General features: G+C 32.9%; 3 protein-coding genes across 3 annotated transcripts; 1 reads left to right on the plus strand and 2 right to left on the minus strand.

The window, feature by feature from the left end:
• The first annotated feature begins 736 nt into the window (after positions 1-736).
• On the plus strand, positions 737-2,773 carry LOC112795840 (uncharacterized). Its single transcript, XM_025838023.3, has one exon. The coding sequence runs from the start codon at positions 1,074-1,076 to the stop codon at positions 2,013-2,015; it is 942 nt and encodes a 313-aa protein (XP_025693808.1). The 5' UTR covers positions 737-1,073; the 3' UTR covers positions 2,016-2,773.
• A 6,543-nt stretch (positions 2,774-9,316) lies between these two features.
• Positions 9,317-11,925, minus strand: LOC112795841 (pentatricopeptide repeat-containing protein At5g19020, mitochondrial). Its single transcript, XM_025838025.3, has one exon. It carries the CDS (start codon positions 11,601-11,603, stop codon positions 9,498-9,500), a length of 2,106 nt encoding a protein of 701 aa, XP_025693810.1. The 5' UTR covers positions 11,604-11,925; the 3' UTR covers positions 9,317-9,497.
• An 805-nt stretch (positions 11,926-12,730) lies between these two features.
• LOC112795842 (uncharacterized) lies at positions 12,731-16,382 on the minus strand. Its single transcript, XM_025838026.2, has 6 exons — positions 16,049-16,382; positions 15,255-15,491; positions 14,749-14,860; positions 14,496-14,670; positions 13,709-13,949; positions 12,731-13,236 (listed from the first exon to the last, which is right to left on the minus strand). Exons 1-6 carry the CDS (start codon positions 16,221-16,223, stop codon positions 12,938-12,940), a joined length of 1,239 nt encoding a protein of 412 aa, XP_025693811.1. The 5' UTR covers positions 16,224-16,382; the 3' UTR covers positions 12,731-12,937.
• Between the last annotated feature and the right edge of the window lie 7,010 nt (positions 16,383-23,392).

Here is a 23,392-nt window from a genome sequence, read left to right on the forward strand (position 1 = left end):
CTTCTTCATTTACGTGCTTTTCTCTCTGTTTTCTTTCTTCGTTATTCTCGATTTCCATTATTTTTTGATATCAAACTCTGAAATCGTTTTTGAAGAAGAAGAAGCAGCAGAAGATAAAGAGGAGAAAGGGAAAGAATTATGAATTATGCAAAAGGTGTACTTCAACGAATTTTGGGTGTATTTCTTAAATCCTTTGGGTGTATTTCTGTAATTCTTTTGGTGTATTTCTATAATCGTTTGAGTGAATTCTTGTAACCGTTTGGGTGTATTTCTGTAACCATTTGAGTGTATTTCTGTAATCGTTTAGATGTATTTCTGAAGTTCTATTATCTTCAAATTTGGCAAGAAACTCATTTTCATGGAAGAAGAAGAAGAAGAGTCGTTTATAATACATGGTGAGTAGCGTACTTTGAAAACAGAAAATAGTTGAATAAGGTGCATTTATTTACTCTTGAATGTGAGAGTATAATATATGTTTTTTGTTGAGTTTATACCAACTTATAAGATTTGTAAGTCAAAAAAACTTATATATATAGCAGAATTTGTAAAATAAAACACTTATTATCCTTTTGAATTTGAGTCTTATTAGACAAGTCTCTAGAATAAAATTATATGTGACAACAACTAATTTTACCCTAACTACCCTTTATTCTAGAAAAACAGAATGGTTAAGGGATAAGCACACACAAATTCTATTACTTTCATCTAGAAAGTCAGCCCTATCTCACATTATTCATTCATTTTCGTCACAAATTGGAAATATAATTAATGAATAAAAAACCTGCTTATTCTTCAAGCCACCAAAGTTGGACTTCAAAATCAATAAAAAAAAACCCTCTCATGTAAATTAAAGTAATTATTTGACCCTAGAGAACCCTCTGGACACACTCCAAGGAAACCAAAGCCATGTCATCAATTTAAACATCTCAATTCAATTCACTTATAAGTTATAACCACCTTATCCCTCTCCAGAGAACTCTCCATAGCACCTTTCTTTTTTCCCTCCTAAAATTTTTTTCTTTTCCCTCTCATAAACATAAACACAAACACATAGAAGACACAAAAAAGCTAACATGGGAACTTTGGTGGGACATGTAGCACCAGGTTTTGGGTTCATGCTAATAGGTTTATGGCATCTCTTCAACCACATCAAGCTCCATGCCATTAACCCCAACAACTACACTTCTCCACCATGGTTCCCAACTTCAAGCTCCAAGTACCTTGAGCTCTTCCTCATCATGTTTGGCTGCACTGCTTCCATATCCATGGAGCTCTTCATCGGCCCCGACCGCCACCAACCCTTCGACCCTGACGGCACCATTCCCTCCAACCACCTCCACAACTTCGAGCACTCCTCCATCTCCATGACCTTCTTTGTCTACGCCGCCTTCGCCATCGTCCTCGATAAACTCAACATCCAAGCTCAACATAGCATTACTCAGTTGATTGGAGCCATAGCCTTTGGTCAACAACTCCTCCTCTTCCACCTCCACTCTGCGGACCACATGGGCCCGGAGGGTCAATACCACATGCTCTTGCAACTTCTTGTCCTTATTTCTTTATTAAGTACCCTTTTGGGGATTGGAATGCCGCGAAACTTTTTAGTAAGCTTCGTGCGTTCCATTAGCATATTCTTTCAGGGAATATGGCTTATGACCATGGGGCTCATGCTGTGGACCCCAGGTCTTATCCCGAAAGGATGCTTTATGAATTCTGAGGAGGGTCACAAGGTAGTTAGGTGTCACGATGACATGTCACTTCATCGTGCCAATTCTCTTGTGACCATCCAGTTCAGCTGGTTCTTCATTGTTGTCACCGTTTTCGCGGTGTCTTTATACATAGTTTTGGTCAAATTTTACAAAAAGATCGAGTATTTTCCTACCAAAAATGAAGAGGAAGAGGAGGAAGACGAATCAAGCCAAGATCTTGAGTCTCCAAAGAAGAACATAGTTGGGAACCTCATGAGGTTCATCCATGTCGGAAAGCCGTATTCATCGCTTGACATTGAAAGGTAATAAGATTTGAAATACATGGCTGTAAATTGCGGTCACAGTCAATTGCTGTAATAAGCCGCAACAGCAGCAATATTGAGACATGAAGCTGGCAAATTAAACTATGAAGGATTACTTAGGTTTGTGGTCCCATAATATGTCAAAATTCATATTTTACATTCATTTAAATTTTGGTGGAAATTCAGGTGCAGTCGACTTCACGTGAAATTGATATCTAAAAGTCGTTAGATGATTTGACTGAATTGATTAAATTTTTATCTAACGAGTTTTAGATATCAACTTTACGTAAAATCGATTTCACCTGAACTTTTACCTTTATTTTTATTTATGATAGAAATTCAGGTTCAGTTATTTTCACGTAAAATTAATACCTATAAATCGTTAAATGAAATTACTGCACCCGAGTTTTTATCATCTACAATGCAACTTTAAGTTAACATCATATAAATTTTTTAATTGGTGGCTAGTTTGTTAATTAATTGAAATATATGTTGTTAACTTAGAGCCTATATATTATGTGGAGATATAAAACAAGTGTAAATTGTGGGTGACGTTGTAATTAGTGGTTAGGTGGGTTGGTTCATGGTACAGCAATACAATGTTGTTTTAGTTTTTCTTTTCCCCCGGCATTAGGGAAAAGAGATTAAATTAATTAAGCCAGCTGAAATTAATGTGATTGGCTTAATTAAACTTGTGCGTGTGGATTACAATGTTACATACACGTCTATATATTTTTTTAGAGGGTGACATTTATTTGATTTGATGGTTTGTGTCTTGATGATGATGATTGCTAAAGTATTATCAACAATTATATAACATGTACGTATTCCGTAGAAATATCAAAGAAATTTCCTCTATTGATTTATATGGGTTATCACTTATGGCCAACAGTATTTGATTTGTTGTATTATGTTCTTTTTTCTTGGGTATATGAATATGATTTTGCTCGCATTTAATTTAAAAATAAACTATTATTTATATCTATGAAAAATATAAATACTGATAAATATATTCATATAGAAATAAAATGATAATTATATCTACAGAATAATTTTTGTATGCTAAGAATATTCTAATAGACTAATTATATAACCAATGTCTAGATATTTTTAGTATATAAAAATTATCTTCCGTAATTATAATTATCATTTTATTTTTATATAAATACATTTGTTAACATTTATATTTTTTTATAAATATAAATAATAATTTATTCATAATTTAATTTGTACTTTTTTGGCAGTTTGAGAATGGTAGCAAGTGGGTTTGTATTTGTGGAAGAAACCTTAGGCAGTGAACCCATGGTTTTAGTTTTTTTTTTATCGCCTTATAATATATGCTTCGCATTATTATATGGAGACATTTGTATATATTAAGATAATTAATTATATGTAGGGGCGTTTTCGTCTTTGAAAAGGGGATTAAAAAGAAATAAAGTAAAAAAAAATGAGAATTAGCATTAAAAAAATAAAGTTATATCCGCTAATAAATATATATATGAAGCAGATCACATCACTCTAAATAATGTGATCATTAAAAAAGTAATTAAGTTACGTTGATTTGTTTGATAGTGACATTTATCTAAACTTTAAAATATTTTAGAATTTTTGTTGTCCCTTAGCCTAGTACCAAAGTAATTAGTTAACTGTTCATAAGTAAAGACTAAGGAGAAGAGAGGTAAAGGAATTGACGTATACAAGGGGAACAAATTTCGGAATGTTAGAGAAAATGAATTTGTATCAATTCACATCCTTTCTAATAATAATAGATAAAAATTAATTGGTGTCTATATATTCCATTATTTAATTGTAGTTAAAAGTAAGAACTATAATGATATATTAGATACGAAAAATATTATACAACAACAACAAAGTCTTGTTCCATTAAATGGGATCGACTACATGAATCAAATGACGTCATTGTGCTCTATCATGTATCATGTCTACAAAGAGACCGTTTATATGTAGATCTTGTTTGACCACCTCATGGATAGTCTTCTTAGGTCTTCCTCTGCCTTTCGCCTTTTGTCCATCTTCCATCTCATCCATCGATGTTCTATCGGTCTTCTTCTCACATGTCCAAACCACCTGAGACGCGATTCAACCATCTTTTCCGTAATGGGTGCTACTCCAACTCTCTCCCTTATATCTTCATTCCTTATTTTATCCAATCGCGTATAATCACTCATCCATCTCAACATATTCATCTCTGCCACACTCAGCTTATGTTCGTACTCCCATTTAGCCGCCCAACACTCCGTACCATACAGCATAGCCGGTCTTATAGCGGTGCGATAGAATTTACCTTTAAGTTTTAAAGGCACTTTTTTGTCGCATATAAAATCAGATACACTCCGCCATTTTGACCAACCTGCTTGGATCCTATGATTTACATCTTGTTCAATTTCTCCATTATCCTGTATGATGCACCCAAGATACTTAAAACTTTTAACTTTTCGTAGGATGTTTTCTCCAATCTTCACCTCTATATTGGGGTTTTCCCTTCTCAGACTGAACTTACATTCTATATATTCCGTCTTGCTACGGCTTATGCGCAGACCATACACTTCTAAAGCTTCTCTCCATAACTCCAACTTCTTATTTAGGTTTTCTCTTGACTCTCCCATAAGGACGATATCATCGGCAAAAAGCATACACCATGGCACAGGCTCTTGGATGTGCTCTGTGAGTACTTCCAAGACTAATGTGAAAAGGTATGGACTTAAGGATGATCCCTGGTGTAATCCTATACCAATAGGAAATTCCTTTGTCACACCACCTTGAGTCTTCACACTAGTTGTGGCCCCATCATACATGTCTTTAATTGCCCGAATATATGCGATCCTTATTCTCCTCTTTTCTAAAACCTTCCATAAGACCTCCCTTGGTACCCTATCATACGCTCTTTTCAAATCAATAAACACCGTATGTAGATCCTTTTTATTATTACGATATCTCTCCATTATATAAATATTATATAAATATTATATAAATATTAAATTAATTATGAAATTAGTCACTCTATTTCTATATATTTATTATTTATGTATGTTTTAATATACTAATTATCTATTGAAATAATTATTTTTCATATTAGAATAGTCAAATTTTTAATAAAATAATTAAAATTTTTGTGAATACCGTATAACAACCATTGTATTTTTATATTTCTATTTGGATTTTATCATAATATAATTTAAATTTAATTATATTATTTACAAAATTTAATTATGAATATTACTCTTTTATATTCTTATATAGATAGCTAATTTACGGCGCTGATGTATAATAATTGGTTGATTTGATACAAAATATATTAATATAAAATCTCTAAGTAGAAAAAAAAAAATAAAAATTTAGGTGAAGTTGATTTTACGTAAAAGTTGATATCTGAGAGCTGTTAGATGAAAATTTAATCAAATCAGTTAAATTAACTAATAATTTTTAAGTATCAATTTCACGTAAAGTCGACTGCATGTGAGTTAAAAAAAAAACAGATAAAGAAAAAAAGAAGTGCTCAAGTGGATTCGTTTGAAGAGATATGTACGAGGATGATGGGGTCACAAGGGCGCAATTTTTTTATATTAAAATGTTAAGTGTATTTTACGTTAATATTATATTATTTTAATGTAATATATTAATATGGGAGAGTCTAATATTAGAAGATATAACAATTTTAATAAAAAGACAAATGTTAGATAAAATCGTTACGAATGATTTAAAAAATAAAATTTTTTATAATAAACAAATCATTACTAACGATTTGTACTAACCAATGAAATTCTTTACTTTAATTAATTTCTTACTATGAAATTAATTATTACCTTGAATTATTCTAATTAGTATATGTATTCTTTTACTTTCACTTTTAGTTAAGTCACGAAACCTTTATATTCTTTTGGATATTTAATTTAAGGGATTGGAAAAGATAGTGATACATGAAAATATATATTAATCCAAATTATGTGTTCCTATTCCAAAACATATATAACACTTGGCTAACACATATCATTCTTTTGCTTTATTATTGATTATCCTTGTAACAGAGTAGACTATAGTATAATTATATTACGATAATTATGTAAGTATTATTAAAATTAAAATTATATTTTTTTATATTTTAATAATATTTTTAAAAAATAATATTATTTAATAATAAAAAATATTATTTTAATTTTAATAATATTTTTTAAAATATTATAATTACTGTATAACATAGTATACTAGAATAATCCTTATAACAATTTAGCTATTAGTTTAGATACAAATCGTTAGTAATAATTTGTTTATTATAAAAGGTTTTTATTTTTCAAATGGTTGCTAACGATTTTTTTTTTATTTTAATCTTATACGATAGATTTTTGTTTCACATAAAATTGTTGATCACAATTTCATTTAAATTTGTCTTTTACTGAAATTATTAGTTACGATTTTTTAATATTAAACTCTCCCACTAACATATTACACCAAAATAACATAATATTTACATAAAAAGATGTTTAATATTCCAATATAAAAAATAAAAATTTGCCTCATATTGAATATCGGCTGTACCAATCGAGTTGCGACTTGGGAGTTAAAGAGAACGAGAAAGTCAAAACTCAAAAGCAGAGAGGGCAAAAAGGAAAAGCAATCTAATTGTGATAACAAGTAATTGAATTATAAGCAACAAGAACTTTTTTAAGAATAAAGTTTATTTATGAGAATTTTTTATTTTTAATATTGGAGTGGTAGTGGTGTTTTTCTTAAATGTGGATTGTTGGGGTGTTATACTCAAATGTGAGATCGTTTAACTAGAAAAGTAAAAATCGGACCGTCCGATTTGTTAGAGGTACACAAATCGGACTGTCCGATTTCTAAGAGGTACACAAATCGATTCCAGGAATTTGTGTTAAAAAAAATTTAAGTATAGAAATCAGACCCAGAAATTTGTGTACTTTCACAGTTTTAAAAAACACTAAAAATTACAATATTAAAGTATATCACTACTTTTACTTCCATAACAAAAAAAAAATAGCCTATTTATGAATGCAAAATTTTTATTATTATTATAATATTAACATGCTAACAAAACTATCTCAAAAATCATACAAGCAAAAGTATTTGCCTGGACCCGGAATGACAATGTAAACTAGATAGTACCAAACTTCTTTTTCTTAATGAAATGAAATAAGTTCTAAACAAATTGAATCTGTGTGAGGGATTCAAAACTTATTGCATTAAGAAAACCTCAAATCTGAATATTATTACGTAAAAAGCAACAATAAATGAACATTGTGTCTTCATAGTGTCAATGAATTCCCTATGTTCATATTACTAACATCAATCTATTGAAAATATAATATATGTAAAATAATTAATAAAAAAGTTAATAATATTATATTATTTTTAAATTTTTATTTTAATTAATATTATTTATATGATGATAGTTATATAAATTTTGAAATTTAATTTTATTTTATTTATTAAATTTTAATAATTATAAGGACGAAATAGATACTTACAAGAACAGGTTAGGATTCAATTTTTTATTACATGCGAGTAAGAGCAGAACGGATTTTATACTGGTTATCATAAGGAAGAAACCGCCCCATTGTCATCCCTACTCACGCCTCATTTACCAAATTGACAATGATGTTTTCATGCACATGCCAACAACCATAACAGCTCTAACGAATAAGGTACAAAAGCATCCAAATTCACGTTCTTAATAACTAAGTAAAGATTATACTCAAAAACAAATTAGTCCTTTTGAAACTTCTTTTTAGTTACAACTTTACAAGCATTAGTCCTTTTCACAGCATTTATAATCAGCTTCATTCACCCTTACTCATTCCTAAACTTTTCACCATTCATAATGGTCCATCTAACTGTCCTTTATGTTCTTTAGTCAATGAATTTTCGTGACATAAAAATGTCCTTTGATAAACTATATCTCACACTACCAATGATCCTCTTTGTAAATTGTGATACAAACTAAACTACTTGCACTGTCACAGATCAGATGTAACTGTATAAGCAAAGGCAGAAACTTGCAAATATAGCACTAAACAATGCCTCAATCTGCAATTTTAATCTTCTTAAAATGTGGGGCAAGGGTGTTCTCACAATTTTGTGCCAAGACCATGTTAAGGTCCACAAAAGGCAGGATCAATTTAGACATCACATTAAAAATATCGTTAACTTAGAAGATCCAAATCCAAAAACAACGAAAAGTTATCACAAAGAATAGAATCCACCTGAGTATTGTTATTTGAAAATAACATATCTAGCCACCTAAAGGTGTCTCTACCATGATTTGTCTAATTATAGGCATCCAAAGTCTAAAAAATAAAGGAGACTTCACTCCTTATCTCCTATACCTCATGTTTTATCTCGTTCTATCATCATATCTTGTTGATTTATCAACCAACAAAGCAAACTAGTAGCCTAATGAAGAGCAGTTGAAAGGAAATGTCACAGTTTGAATGTTTGATGTATTGACTCCAGTGATTCTGCATCAGCATGATTGATGAAACAACAAAGCAGGGTAGGAGTGAAATTCAATACCAGTCCATCCATTAGCATTCAAAGCTGGACTACCAATGAATGAAGAAAAGACAGAGTTATGTGAACACTATCTACGTTATGCAATCAATATTTCTAGAAGAATGCAAATGAAATAGAAAAGTCCGGAGCAATATGGATAGTAAGAAAGGGAACACATAAATAACATCAACAGCTATCAGCATGATTTCAAAATTAAAATTTTGGTACCTCTGATTTATCAAGCTGATACAGCAAATGAGGACAATCGGATGGATGAAGGAGCAATGGTAAGAGAATGTGATCGTTTCGTGTATCAACTCCAATGATTCTGCTACTACAGGATTTTGAAGCAACAAAACAAGATTCGTGGGAAGCTCTATCTCAGTCCATTAGCATTCAAATTACATTCACTATCCAATGTATATGATCATTAATTGTATATTAATACAATCATGTGAATGTACCAAAGGAGTGAAAGACAATCGTTGCTATAGAATACATGGAGTAACCAAGAAAGTGTTGCATGCCAGAGCAAAATTACATTTCATAAGGGATAAAATTTTGCATCAACATATAAATTATCAAAGGGCATGAAAAGCGATCATTTTACTTTTATACTTTTCCTCTGGTTGGGGCCTAAGTATCAGAGAGAACTATACCTAAACCTTCATCGTTAAAAGCATTTCTATACACAACATCTTGTAAGAAGTTGGTCCACTGTGCTCTTTCTAGGTTCCAAAGTTACAAATTACAAAATAAATTTGCAATTAACTTGAAGGAGAGAAAACATTATTTTGATGCTCATATATAAATATATACTTGAATCAAAATTATTAAGGAGCTCTAGACAATATATAAAAACGACTCAGTGATGATTCCTAAAAGGAAAACCTACTGAAATGTTCAGCATATTCATTGGATAAATTAGCAAAAACAATGTGTATGGAAATTTCTTTAACTATCTTACAACACCACTGAACCCAGGCATTCTTTCCATTCTCTGACTCCACAATACTCTTCTTACCAATGATACATCTTCCCACCTTCCTGCATCTGCGTATATGTTCGATAGGAGAACTTTACCTCCACCATGAGATGGTGCCACCCCGGCTAAGCTCTGTGCAGCCCTCTCTCCAATATCTACATTTCCATGAGTTCTGCATGCTGCTAATAAAGTTCCCCATATTACGACGTCAGCCTCTATTGGCATGCTCCTTATTAGTTCTTCAGCTTCTTCTAATAACCCAGCTCTTCCGAGAAGATCAACCATACAGCCATAATGCTTGATATCTGGTTCGACATTATATACACTCTTCATGCTTCGAAATATTCTCCGCCCATGATCCACTAGCCCAGCATGACAACAAGCACTAAGGACTCCTATAAATGTAATTGGATTGGGCTTAATACCATACCTATGCAAATCAGAAAAAACCTCTAGGCACATACTTGCATGTCCGTGTGATGCTAATCCACATATAATTGCATTCCATGCAGACACGGAAGACACAATGTCTCGAATCTGATTGAAAAATCGTAAGGCGGTGTTGATGCTCCCACATTTTGCATACATATCAATCATGGCTGCACATAAATTGTCATTCAAAGGAATGCATTCACTAGTAGTGTACTCATGGGCCCATCTTCCTTCATTCAATGCACCTAGAGTGGCAATTGCGGAAAATACACCCACCATGGTAACTTCATTTGGTTTGACCCCACTAGCTATCATTTTGTGGAAGAGATCAAGAGCCATTCTTGGTTGTTCAGTTTGTGCATAGCCAGCAATCATTGTACTCCACGAAAATACGTCTCTTTCGGGCAACTCTTCAAAGATTTGCCTTGCCTGCTCCATCATTTTATTTTTTATGAATCCAGCAATAAGAGCATTCCATGATTTTAGGTGATCCTTTACACCCACTTCAAATTGTAAATTGGCAAGGTCCATCATCCCACAAGATGAATAAAAATAGATGATCGTAGTCTGTATGAAATTGTAACAGTCAAATCCTTTCTTAACAACTGTTCCATGCAATTGCCGACCTTCGTTGACTGCTGTCTCATGACCACATGCTGAAACCAAATTCACAACCATGACTTCATTAGGCCCTATTCCATTCTGAAGCATTGCACGATACATCACCAAAGCTTCATGCAAACAAGTTGTTTGGATGCAACAATCGATCATCGTCCCCCAAGAAACAACATCCTTATCAGGAATCCTCTCAAACAACTCCTTGGTCATCTCAAGATGCCCCGCCTTTGAATACCCATTCAAAATCACATTCCAGGACACCAAATTAGGCTCAGGCATCTCATCAAACAGCCTCCTCGCTTCCCCTAAACCCAAACAACCACAATAAGCATGCATCAAATTAGTCGAGACAACTACCTGCCCCTCAACAACCAACTTAATAATCAATGCGTGAACCATCCGGCAGTTCCATATCTCACCAAAATGTAAGCAAGCAGACACTACATTGACCAAAGTGACCTCATTAGGGACCACACTGTGATCCATCATGTCCTTAAAAACCTCAAGGGCATCCCCAAAGCAACCATTTTTAACAAGACCCATTATCATGGTGGTATAGGATACAAAACCTTTACCAGGCATTACGTCAAACAGTTGGCGGGCACAGCCAATTTGGCTAGCTCTCATGTACCCAGACACCATGATATTACAAGAAACAGGGTCCAACGTAGGACAAGCCTTAAAGAGCAACTGGGCATCGAACAAGGAGCCGCATTTAGAATACATGCTGATCAAGCTGTTACGAATGAAGGTGTTGGAATGGAATCCGAGTTTGACGACCAAGGAATGGAATTGGCGGCCCAAAGGAGCGGCGGAGGATGAGGAACAACACTTGAGAGCGGAAACAAGTGCAAGCTCGCATTCGTAGTGGTTCTGGTTTTGTCTTGCATTGAAGAAAATACGAATGAAGTGCTGTGGGTCTTCTGAAGGAGGGGCTTTGGTGGCTGAAGTGGAAACCCATTTAAGTGCTTGAGGGAAGAATTTTATTCTGAGATTCTTAGAATTGAAGACCCACAGGAGGTGAAACATTAAACTCAAAATTGGATCTTCCTCTGCAATTTTCTTGTTAAGGTCTTAGAGACTGAAACATTGACGATTGATTGTTGTTTCGCCGCCAAAGAGAAGAAAAAGTGGCACCTGATTTGGGGTTTCAAAAACTGCTTTTTTGGAGTTTAAATGAAAGAGAAAAGTTTCTTTCTTTTAACCTTTAGCCGTTGGATCATTATGTATAAAAAGGATCGTCCATTGCTGGGGAAAATGGGTTTTTGCGTGAAAATTTTTGCAGAATAGAGCATAAATCTTTGTCGGATGGCATGAAAGGAATAAACTGTTTGATTCTGTTTATCTTTGTAGTTTTGGATTGAGTGCTTGTCTGGCGATATTATTTTGATAAAAAAATATTTTTTTAATAAAAAAAATATTTTTTATTTTTTTGTGTTTGGCAAATTTTTAGTAATAAAAATAAAAGTACTAAAAAAATAAAAAAAATATTTTTTTGAGAAATTGTAGTTTACATCTTTTTTAAAAGATCTTTTTTCGTTAAAAAAAATATTTTTCATGTAATAAATAAACAAAAAAATATTTTTATTATACCCAAACATAATTAATAAATAGAAAGATCTTTTTGTACGAGATATCCAAACATAAAATTATTTTTACTTTTTTATAAGATCTTTTAAAAAAAGATAACTTAAAAAATTTTTTTTTTTAGAAGTTCACCCAAACAAGTCCTAATACAACAACTTTGCACTGTTAAGAGAGCCAAAATATTCCAAAACAAAATACTCAGACGATGTAATCATTATCACAACCACACACTATGTTATGTCCTTATTATCTTACACTTTTACTCTCATGATTCAGGGCACTCATTCACGACAAAGAAAGGAAGTTTCAAATTGGCATTGAGTGAAGCACATGTTGTTATGTATATGTTCAACAAATACATGATAGTACAGTACAAACTGAGCTTTAACAAATTTTAGATTTTGTTCACGGATTTAGTTTACATAACTATTGCGTACAACTAAACTAAACATGTGTATATTCACCGCTACACACAAGAAACTAAACAATTTTATTGATGTACTAATATCTATATAAGTTAATATTTTTACAGCACTGAGCGTGTATGCAAATTAAATAGTTTAGAGCCATGAAAGAATAGTACTACCTGAACTCTTATTCATTGAACCTTATGTACCACATAGACCTTAGAGTGTATTTTGTCTTCACATTAATAGGTGACAATATATACACACACCTTACCGTTTATCAACACTCAACACACTCTACATTGACATGGAATCTGTCAAACATATCATATAATAAGAATCCACAAGCATAGTAGTAATTCTTATGTTTTAAGCAAACTCTCGATCAGGGAAGAGGAAAGGAGCCAAGAGAGTCCAAATGTACAATCCAGCAGTGGCCCACTCCGTGCCGATCCGCACCCACACTGATGTCCAGCCAACATCAATGAGATCGGAGCTGTCGGATGTGCTGGTCCACCCAGAGAGAAGCATGGCAGAGTACATACTAGCAAGCGCAAATATGAGGTGGAAGAATGAGTAGGAATAACTAACTGGCTTTGATTCCTTCTCCTCTCCCTTCTTTGATTTTCCTTCTTCAAGTTCTGCTTCAAGAAGAGGTTTATTCCCACCTGAAAAAAAAAAAAAACATGCAAGTACTTGAGAAATGAGACTTACTAGAAACATATTATCATTCCAATTACAATAAATAGTAATAGGGCTATTTGAAGAGAAAAGTTTAGGATTTATTTTGGTTTCGCTTTCCTGTTTTCGTTTTCTATTATCAATATTAAAAAAACTACTGCCTTAATCCATTCTATTTCCTGTCTTTCAGAAGTTTTTCATAAGAAAATGTATAAACAGAAAAAAAAATGTTTTGAAAAACAAACAGGCTCTCATTTACTTTCAAGAAGTCATTCTCTTAAATCAAAGCCAACATAGGTTGTTAAGGTCATAATTTGGTTTACTAAATGGATTCTATAAAGGAATTGATTTCATTTTTGAAAAGAAGTTTGTAGTTCAGAATCTTAAGAGTAGACTAAATTAATGAAAATCCCCAACACATGCTCACAAATTCCCTAAGACAAAGATTATAAATATTACCAGATTTTGGTGAAGATGGTGGAGATGCTAAAAGTGCAGTTGAAGATCCAGCACGAACAGCAGAATACAAGACGGATAACACCGTTGTTAGCATGCCAAGAACAAGGGTTCCTGTGCTGACAGCTCTGGACTTGTTGAGACCATTGCATTCATAGTCATGAGGTTCACTAGAAAGACCCGTGTAGCACACATAGGCACAGTAAAGGGAAATCACAGATGCAGGCAGCAAGCTTCCATTCACCTGATTTCACACTCCCATTATTGATGAATATTTTGTGCAAAATAGAAGAATGACAGCACGAGGTTACATGGAGTAAAACTAAGTAATCAAGCTAATTTGATTAATAAAACTCTTGAGAATTCCCAGCACCATTACATGAGCTAAATTGATGATGGGAAAACAGAGTTAGAGCAGAAAATCCGCTAATAGCATTGCAAATCAAGTCATTCGAATATGGCTCATATGAAATATGTCTGAGAAAACAGTAAGACATGTAGCATTCATTAAAAGAACGCTCTTTCAGATGACCTTAACTAACAAAGAGAAATGATGTGATCTGCTAAGCTTGAGACAAAGGACTCTCAACAAAATGGCAGAAACTAGAAATCCAAAAACATAATCATATATCTTTTGCATTCTTGACAAGAACTATATCCAGGAACAACTTTATCATCTATGGTTCAACAAAAAAGTTCTAATTCAGAAAATAGTATTATAAACTACGAGATCCTAAGATGTTCTCCCACATAATGGAGCTTCAATAACTTACACAGTTATATTCTTTACCTGAGGATGTAAAGCAATTACTGCAAATACAAATGCAAGGATCATGGTCATGACAAGAAAGAAGACATTGAGGCCACAATCATATCCGGAAGGGTCGAACCAGATGAACAGAATTCCTGATAGTACATAGGCTCCAATATAGCATGTGATCGACACAGCAAGTAAAGCAATGTACCTAAAAATTCTAACTTATTAAGATACAATGGTAAATAGAAATCCATCAAAAAAACTATGCAAAAAAATTTCAGCATACCATTTCTGCTCATCTTTTGCAACCCATGCATCATTCCAAGTGTGTGTAAAGTCAAGTAAGAGAATCACTTGGATCAATAAGAAAAAGCCAGCCCCAAATTTAGATATAAACCCTGCAATATTACAAGTAAGCACATGTCAGAAAGCAGCCATCTCATGCATCTGTTGGCATATCGGACAGTATACAAATAGACACCAGTATATCATCACACAATAAAAAAAAGAAGATAAAACACTAAAATAAAACAGATTACTGCCAATAGATTAACGTGTGACAATAAAGTTATAGAACATTGATTTATATATAGTGATTATAGCTAGCAGTAAGGAAGGGATGTTAAATTGATTTCTTCCCTAAACCAACCATGAGGTATTTCCAAAGTCTACATCATATAATGGTACAAAAAACTAAGTTCATTAATCAGAATAGCAATACATTTCCTACTTCAGACTCTAAACAATCATGAAAAGGAATAAAAAGCTAAAGAGTGAGGTTAGATAACTTACCATATGCTAATATTATGACATCTGGAAGGAAAAATGAAAGAATCACGAGCAAAAGCCATATCACCATTTTCACAGTCCATCCACCATGGTGCCAGGAATCACGCCTATCATTCTGGTCCTTCACACCAATCATTATAAGCGCTAGAATACTAAAAAATAAGCAATTCCCCAAGCTCACTCGAAGAACTGCTTGTATTTGATACCATTCCTTTGTCTGAGCATCAGAAGAATCTATCCCTGTAACCATCATATATACAAAAAAACAGGGGGGGGGGGGGGGGGGGCGCAGAAAAAGATTAAACACATGTACAGGGAAAAAAAATTCCCTAAGTTTGAATGATCACTAATTCCCAGCACTGGAAAGTTGAAGCTCAAGAAAGCATCAACAATTTAACAGAAAGTGATTATATTGGTAAACAATAGTAAGTAATCTGTTTCTACATGCTCCAAACCTAGCAGAATTCCAAACTTTCCTCTAATAACTTGAAAATCATAAATACAAACAGGATACTAATAAATGAGGCTTCCCCCAAAGGCAAATGCAAATTCAACACCAAATCTTCAACTATTCCATTTCCCAAAAACCACCAAACAACAAGTCAACAACAACCACCACAATACATCAAACTATGCCAATGCTATTCAATCCTATCTATATCGCACACAGATATTTGGTGCAGATGCATAAAACTAACCGATTTATATTAAAAACAGCTCACAAAACCAGAAGATTTGAAAGAGAAAGTATGGCAAGAAGTAAAGTTAGAATCTTTAATGGAGAAAGGATTACTGACAGGGGAGTTTCTCCAAAAGAGGAGCACCAACTTCTCTGAGAATCCATGAAAGGATGAGAGAGGCACCAAAGAGACCACAGTAACCGATCCTAGCAGATTTCTGGGAGATTCCAGAAGCAACGGAGCTGCAGAGTCCGCATGTTAGGGACGCGCAACAAGATACGCAACACGACATCGTTTTGTGATTCAGAAAGAAAGGACCTTCAAGTCTTCAACTTTGAACGAGTTTCAGGGAACCAACGAAAACCAAAATTGGAGAAGACTGGAAGATAGCTTCGTACTGTGTTAATGCGTTCTTCTGCGTTTCGCGTTTATTTCTGTCGTTTTGAACAGCGATTACTTATTCAATCTTCGCCGTTTAAGGAGTCGTTTGTCGTTTGGGCTATTAGTAATTGGGCTTCTACATGAAAAATGGGCTATTGGGCCCAATCGTCTTCACGTGATATTTCTTTCTTTTCCGATCCAACAATTATGAAATAAAAATTAACTCCTGGCCCAATATACATAAACTGAACTATAAACCCCACAAAAAAGTGCAAAATGAGCTATTTATGAATTTATATTTTTTTGAGAAATTACTAAATTAGTTTGTCGAACAAATTTTTTTTATATGCCAAAATAAATATCAAAGATATAATTACATTAAAGGTAGAAAAATGAACTGAACGTCAAATCATCAACTATTTTGGCATTGGGTTAGCTTTTTTTTAAAATTAAAAGTAATTAATTATGTGACAATCAATTTTTTTAGATACTTTATCTAAAAATTAATTTTTTTGAATATAATGTATTATGATTGGAGTAATAAAAAAATCTATTTTAAATAGTATAAATATAAGAATTGATATGAAATGATTGTTTATATTATTTAATATTTGATACTTGAGGTCAAATTGATACAATTATTATAATTTCAAAATATCAAGATTTTGCTTATATTATAAGCTTTAAATTATTACTTTCAGTTATAAGTTATATTTAATTTAAAATTATTAGTTCTGATTATTTTTTATTCAAATGTTTTTTTTTTTCCCTAAAAGGTATATATTCTATTTTTTTTAGGGTGTTCCCAGACATGGACTAACATGAACCAAGAAATGAATGAATGAAAAATCAATTTCTTTCACTTGATAGCCGTATACTTTTATGTTAGTGGAGCCCCAAACCTGAGTTAGTAACATCCTAAAGTATCCTTATCATTAACAATTTATCATTATCTTGATGATGTTCCTAAAGGCTAGGAGCAGCATCTTCACGTGACTATTTATGGTGAATCATTTGAAAGTACACTGCACCTATCTTCTTAATTCCTCTGCCATCAACATGCACTTTCCAGTCCCACATGCTTGTCAGACTTATACCTGAGGATATATATTTGGATAATACATACTAATCTTTTAATTTGTCTTTTTAATAAATGCAACTAACTCATGCTCAAAATTACCCTTTTTAATTTTAATATTAGAGAGGGAAATATGCAAAACGCATTATAAAATACATGTATATTTTATGTAGATTTGGTGTCAAGATTAAAGAAATTGAATGGTCCGATTTAAGGTTAGGTAATTGAATGGTTCGATTTAAGAGGTATAAATTGAACTGTCTGATTTATATTTTTTCAACCACATGTTGCACGTGTGTTGTCCTCTACAACGGTGCTCCTTATACTAATATGTTTCTTTTTCTGAATCTACTTTCTCTTGTGACGTGTTTTCCTTACCTACTTAGTCACCATTTTTGCTCTTCTTCTTTTTTACCACTTTAATTTCTTCTTCTTCAGTTGAACAAAAAAAATACAATACCAAAAAAATAAAAATATAAAGATGTTGATCGTCCTAAACTTTATATTATCACTTATCTATGCCATTCTGAGTATGTAAGTTTGTTTTTTAAAATTTTTTATATTTTAGAATTATTATTATTGTTAGCAATTTAAAAATATATGTTTAAATGATATATGTTACAGAATTATTATTATTGTTAGAAATTTAGGAATATATGTTTAAATAATAGTTAGAAATAGGAATAAGTATTGTTTTGGTCCCATACGTTTAGGGTCAGAATCAAAACCGTCTCCAAAGTGATTTTTTATTTAGAATCGTCCTTAACGTTTTATTTCGTATTAAAATCGTCTTTTCAATTTTTTACGGACAAAAATACCCTCCACCACCACCAGCACCTCTACCACCACCACCACCTCCCTTACTCCATCACCATCTTCCTTACTCCCATTAAATACTAATAATCAGATTCAAAAACACCAACAATAACACATTATTCAAATTCAGAAACAACATCAAATTCAACAACAAAATCAATAAGAAAAATAACAAATCAAAATCAGAATCGGAAGCAGAATCAGAAATAGAAGCAAAGCAGACGTAGAAGAAGAAGCAGATGCATCCGGCAACCCCGACAGCCCCGGCATCCATCTCAAATGGTAGCGGCGACCAGACTCGTGCGACGGCGACTGGGCAGATCGACGGTGGTAGGAACCCAGCTCAGTCTCGGATCCTTCTCTCTCTCCTTCACGTGCCGCCTTCCTCGCGTAGGGCTCCCCTTCCCGGTGATGCACTCCACGGCGGCAGAAGCATACATGAATAGCGGCGACGTCTTCCTCTGTTCACGGTTCTGGTGGTAGCTCGTGGGCAAACCGGCGACGATGCAGGTATCGCGAGAGTGGCGGCTATGGCAGTGGCCTCCTCTCCTCCAGCGGCGCTCTCTCTCTCTCTCTCTCTTTCTTGGATCTCCTCTCTCGCTGGCTCGTTTTCGATGGCGAAGGACCCAAAGGTGGCGGCGACGGCATTGGAATTCACGACAACGGCAATGGGATGCTGGGGCACCTCCCTTCCCTTTCTTCCTTTTCCCTTTTCCTCCCCGCGTCCTTTCTCCTTTCCTTTCTCCCCTCCCCTCGTGTGCTTTTCTTTTTTTTTAATTTTATAATTTTTTATTAGGATAGGGATAATTTAGTAATAAAATAAAAAAATTATTAAAAAGACGATTTTAATACGAAGAAAAATGTTAAGGATGATTCTAAATAAAAAAATACGTTGAAGACGAATTCGATTCTGACCCTTAATATTAGGAACTAAAATAATACTTATTCCTTAGAAATATATATGTTTAGATTTAGTTAGTGAACATTTTAATCAATGATAATGTTTGAATTAGACTAATATGATAGATTAGTAAAAAATATATGTTTAGAATTTTTTGTAATAATTTTAGAAATTATTATTAATTAACTTTAGAGTTACGTTAATTGTTGTATATTTTTTTGTAATAATTTTAGAAATTATGACTAATAATTAGGTTTTGTAAAATATAATATATTTTTGCTCCAATAATAATTATTTATTTATTGTTAGATATTTAATTGACGTAAATATATTATTATTGTAGTTGAGGTTTTAATAAAGTAAAACATTATTAGTTAAATAAGAATTAGATTTATTTATTAGTTAAATAAGTATTATTCTTGGAGTTTAATAAACTAGATTTAGTAAAGTCAATTTTGTTTTTTGGTATTTTCAATAATTAATGATTATTGTTAGATACTTAATTAATATGTTTTGTGTAGTTAAATTTTAAATTTTTTTAATAATGATAATTAAATAATTAATAGGTTAGTTATATTTATACATACATACTAATTACTAAATTAACTAAACCTATGGTAGATTTAGCATTAGTCTAATAAATTAGTTAATATTATTAAAAAATCAAGATTAACATAAATAAATATTCATATGTCGAAGCAATGTTCACAATATTAATATTTATTTTAATATTAATATTTATTATTTTAATACTAATATAAAAAAAATTTACATTATGTTATTATTTCAATTTTAACAAAATAAAAATATAAACACATAAATAAATACTAATTAATAAATATTAATTAATATTTAACTAAATCAATAGCTAACTAAAAAGATTATTATCTTAAATTTAACTAAATAAACACATAAATAAATGCTAATTAAGTATATTTTTAGAAGTCACGTAATTATTTGGTTCGTCGATTAATATAAATTATTACAAAAATCTATTCCTTCGTATAAATATAGGCAATTACATAACTGCATTCATATATTCTGAGAATTTCGGAGTATGTATGGCTTCCAAATCTAAAATTCGCATAAAAGATGGCTCCCCAAATGGATGTTCGTTTGCGAGTGCGTTTGCTACGTCTGTCACATTTGCTTCTATAGTGCCGTTACCTTGATATTCGTTACCGTTTGGACCAACAACTTTGTAATTGCTTTCAAACTCTTCCTCATTGTTACTATTGTAATCTTCCCATTTAATATTTTGGTCCGCTTCAAATTGTTCGAACTCAATATACAACTCAATGAACGATATCTGAGCACGACTTTCAATGTATATTGAAAACATCTCTTGCATGCTCGCTTCATCAGTTATATATTTGATTTGAAATTGAACGATACGTATATGATACCTGTATAAAATATATGATATTTTTCTTGACCTTTTAGAATCTATCTTTTCACAAATCACACCTTTTAGTTCTTCGAATGAGATTGTGAATGGAATAACATTTTTACAAATAAATTTTATTTCTTCAGATGTTTGTAACAAAATTTGACCAAAATAATATACTTTTAATAGGATTCTATCATCCATTTTTCTCACTCACATTAATATGAACTTTACTGTCAATTTTTTTTACCTCGTACAAAATGATAGAGATAGATCTGGGTGGAGGAGCTTACGGAAAAAGAAGAAGAAAAAGAAAAAAGAGAAGAGATCTGGTAACTCGTATATATAACAAATCGGACCCAATGATTTGATTGATTTAAATAAAATATATAATAATCAAATCAGATAGTTCGATTTGATTTTTCCGAAATAAAAAAAATTAAATCTATATGAAATTGGACGGTTCGATTGAATACACTAAGGTTATATTTGGTTGGAAGGAAAGAAATAGGGAAAAAGGAAATAGAAATGAAAGGAAAGAAATTGAGTGAATTTTTTTTTAGATGTGTTTGGATGGAAGGAAAATAAGGAGGAAAGAAATGTTATAAAAAGATAATTTTACCCCTATATTATAATATATATTAAAAAAGTGAAGGGGTAGTATTGGAAGTAGAGAGAGAAACATTAGTTTTCTCTCCATTTTCTTTCCAATGTCGGAGAGAAAAAAAAATTGGTGGACCCCACCAATTTTTTTTCATCTATTTCTTTCCACTCTAATTTTCTTCCTCAACCAAACAATGGAAAATAATCATTTTCTTTCCCATTTTTCTTTCCTCTCTTTTCTTTCCTTCAAATTTTCTCTCAGACAAACATAGCATAAAATTCAAAATTTTTTCTCTCGCACAAATCGAATCGTTCAATTTGTGGGCCTAATTTTTTAACAAAGAAATCAGTCTGATTTCTTCATCCCATGGTTCGAAAAAAGTCGCCTTACATTCATGTCTAGCACTTCCATTTTTCATAACTATGCACAACACACACAGACTTTGCATATCTAAAAAAATGAGCTTTAAAATTACATCATTTACTTGAAAAAGGATATCATAAATATTAGAGTTAAACCTCAAAGTGGTCACTGAACTTGCACTCGATCCTCAAAGTGGTCCTTAAGCTTGCACTGGCCTCAATATTATCCCCGAATTTAACACAAGTGTTTCACGGTCGTCCCTGAAGCATTTTCCGGGAAATATTCCTTAACGGCGCGCTGACGTGTATGGAGAGGCGCCACGTTGGATATCTGACGTGGCTGTTATCATTTTTTAACTCAATTTAGTCCCTGAATTATTTTATAACCCTAATCCCCAATTTATTATCAAAACCGCTCTCTTTCTTCTTCTATGCTCTCTTTCGTCTTCTCTGCCATTGTTGAGCTGCCATTGTTGAACGTGATTTGAGTGGGTCATGATGGATGGAGTAATAGTTGAAGTACCTGGTGGTGTGATAATTGGTTTGACCCTTACTTCCTTGATTCTGGCATTGAATACTTTGCAAGCATTATTACATATGTTGTCACATTTTGGTTGGGAGGGGAAGAAGGCCCGACTCCATGCATTTCTTCGTCATTTGGAAAGGTACTCTCATGCTTCCTTTTTATCTCTCTGAATTTTCATCATTCCCTCAATGAATCTCTCTTGAGTAGTAGATCTTACACACTCCCACAGTAATCCTCTAAGTTCATTGTCTTTCCACTGCTTATTGAAATTTCTCCGCAAGTGCTATACACAAAATCTGTGGTGGACATCAATAAAGACCTCCTGCACAGCTGTGATTAACCACTGAAAGTAATAACTTACAATATCGGGACCCGAAATGGTCCCTCACCTTACATAAGTGACATAAAAATAGTCCCTACACATATATAAGTGACATCAAATGATATAATGGCATATGCAATGACGTAAATGGCTGCCAAGATTTGTCCACCAAATCTGATTTTCTAGAATGCTCCATTAAGCGCTATTAGAGGTCTGCATCCCGCCCTAAACCCATTCTTGTACCCATCCAGACAAATATATATCTTGTCAAAAGTGGGCTCTTCTGTGGGATTGGGATGAGAAATTGTTGTGATGCGCACAGTAGAACTTTGGATTTCAGGAGAGTCTTACCATAGTCTCTCACCATCCCATATTATGCAGCTGCATCACCATACACAATGTGTCTTGCATCTCCAAGTGCTCTTTTCAGTGAAGATTTGTCCAGGTCCAAGTCACATTTGCTTTTGAAGTATGTTAAAGGTTCAAAGTGCTTCAGATTTGAAAATTTTCTAAGCTTCTTCACCAACTTGTTTGCTAATCACCCTCTGTTAACTAGTTTATTTTTTGTCTCCCTTGGGTAGGTATGATCATCATTGAAGGTTTTAACTTGCCAGTAAAAATCTCACTATCCTTAGAGATATAGATAACCCATGAACATTCCTCACCCCTACATAAAGCCCTGCATCGTACATTATCATTTTTCTTGAATCTAACTCTTCTATCTTCCTAAATGCAATACTCCCTCACAGCCTCCTTAAAATCCATCTTCGTGTTGAATTTCATCCCTACCTCTAATTGGAGTTTCTCGAACCTTGTTTTTTCTTTGAAAACAGGAAATGAGTCATCATCCTCTGAGTTAGGGGTGTCTTCATTTCTTCAGAATACAAAGAATTTGTCCCATCTAACTCATCATAATATACATCATGAGCATCATAACTTCCAAAATTCGAGCCTTCATAATAACCTCAATTTGCTGTCTCCACCCATCATGACCCACTCAAATCACGTTCAACAATGGCAGAGAAGACGAAGGAGAGCAGAGAAGAAGAAAGAGAGTGGTTTTTGATAATAAATTGGGGATTAG

The sequence above is a fragment of the Arachis hypogaea genome, chromosome 4 (assembly GCF_003086295.3).
Source record: "Arachis hypogaea cultivar Tifrunner chromosome 4, arahy.Tifrunner.gnm2.J5K5, whole genome shotgun sequence".
In the NCBI taxonomy this organism is placed as follows: Eukaryota; Viridiplantae; Streptophyta; class Magnoliopsida; order Fabales; family Fabaceae; genus Arachis; species Arachis hypogaea.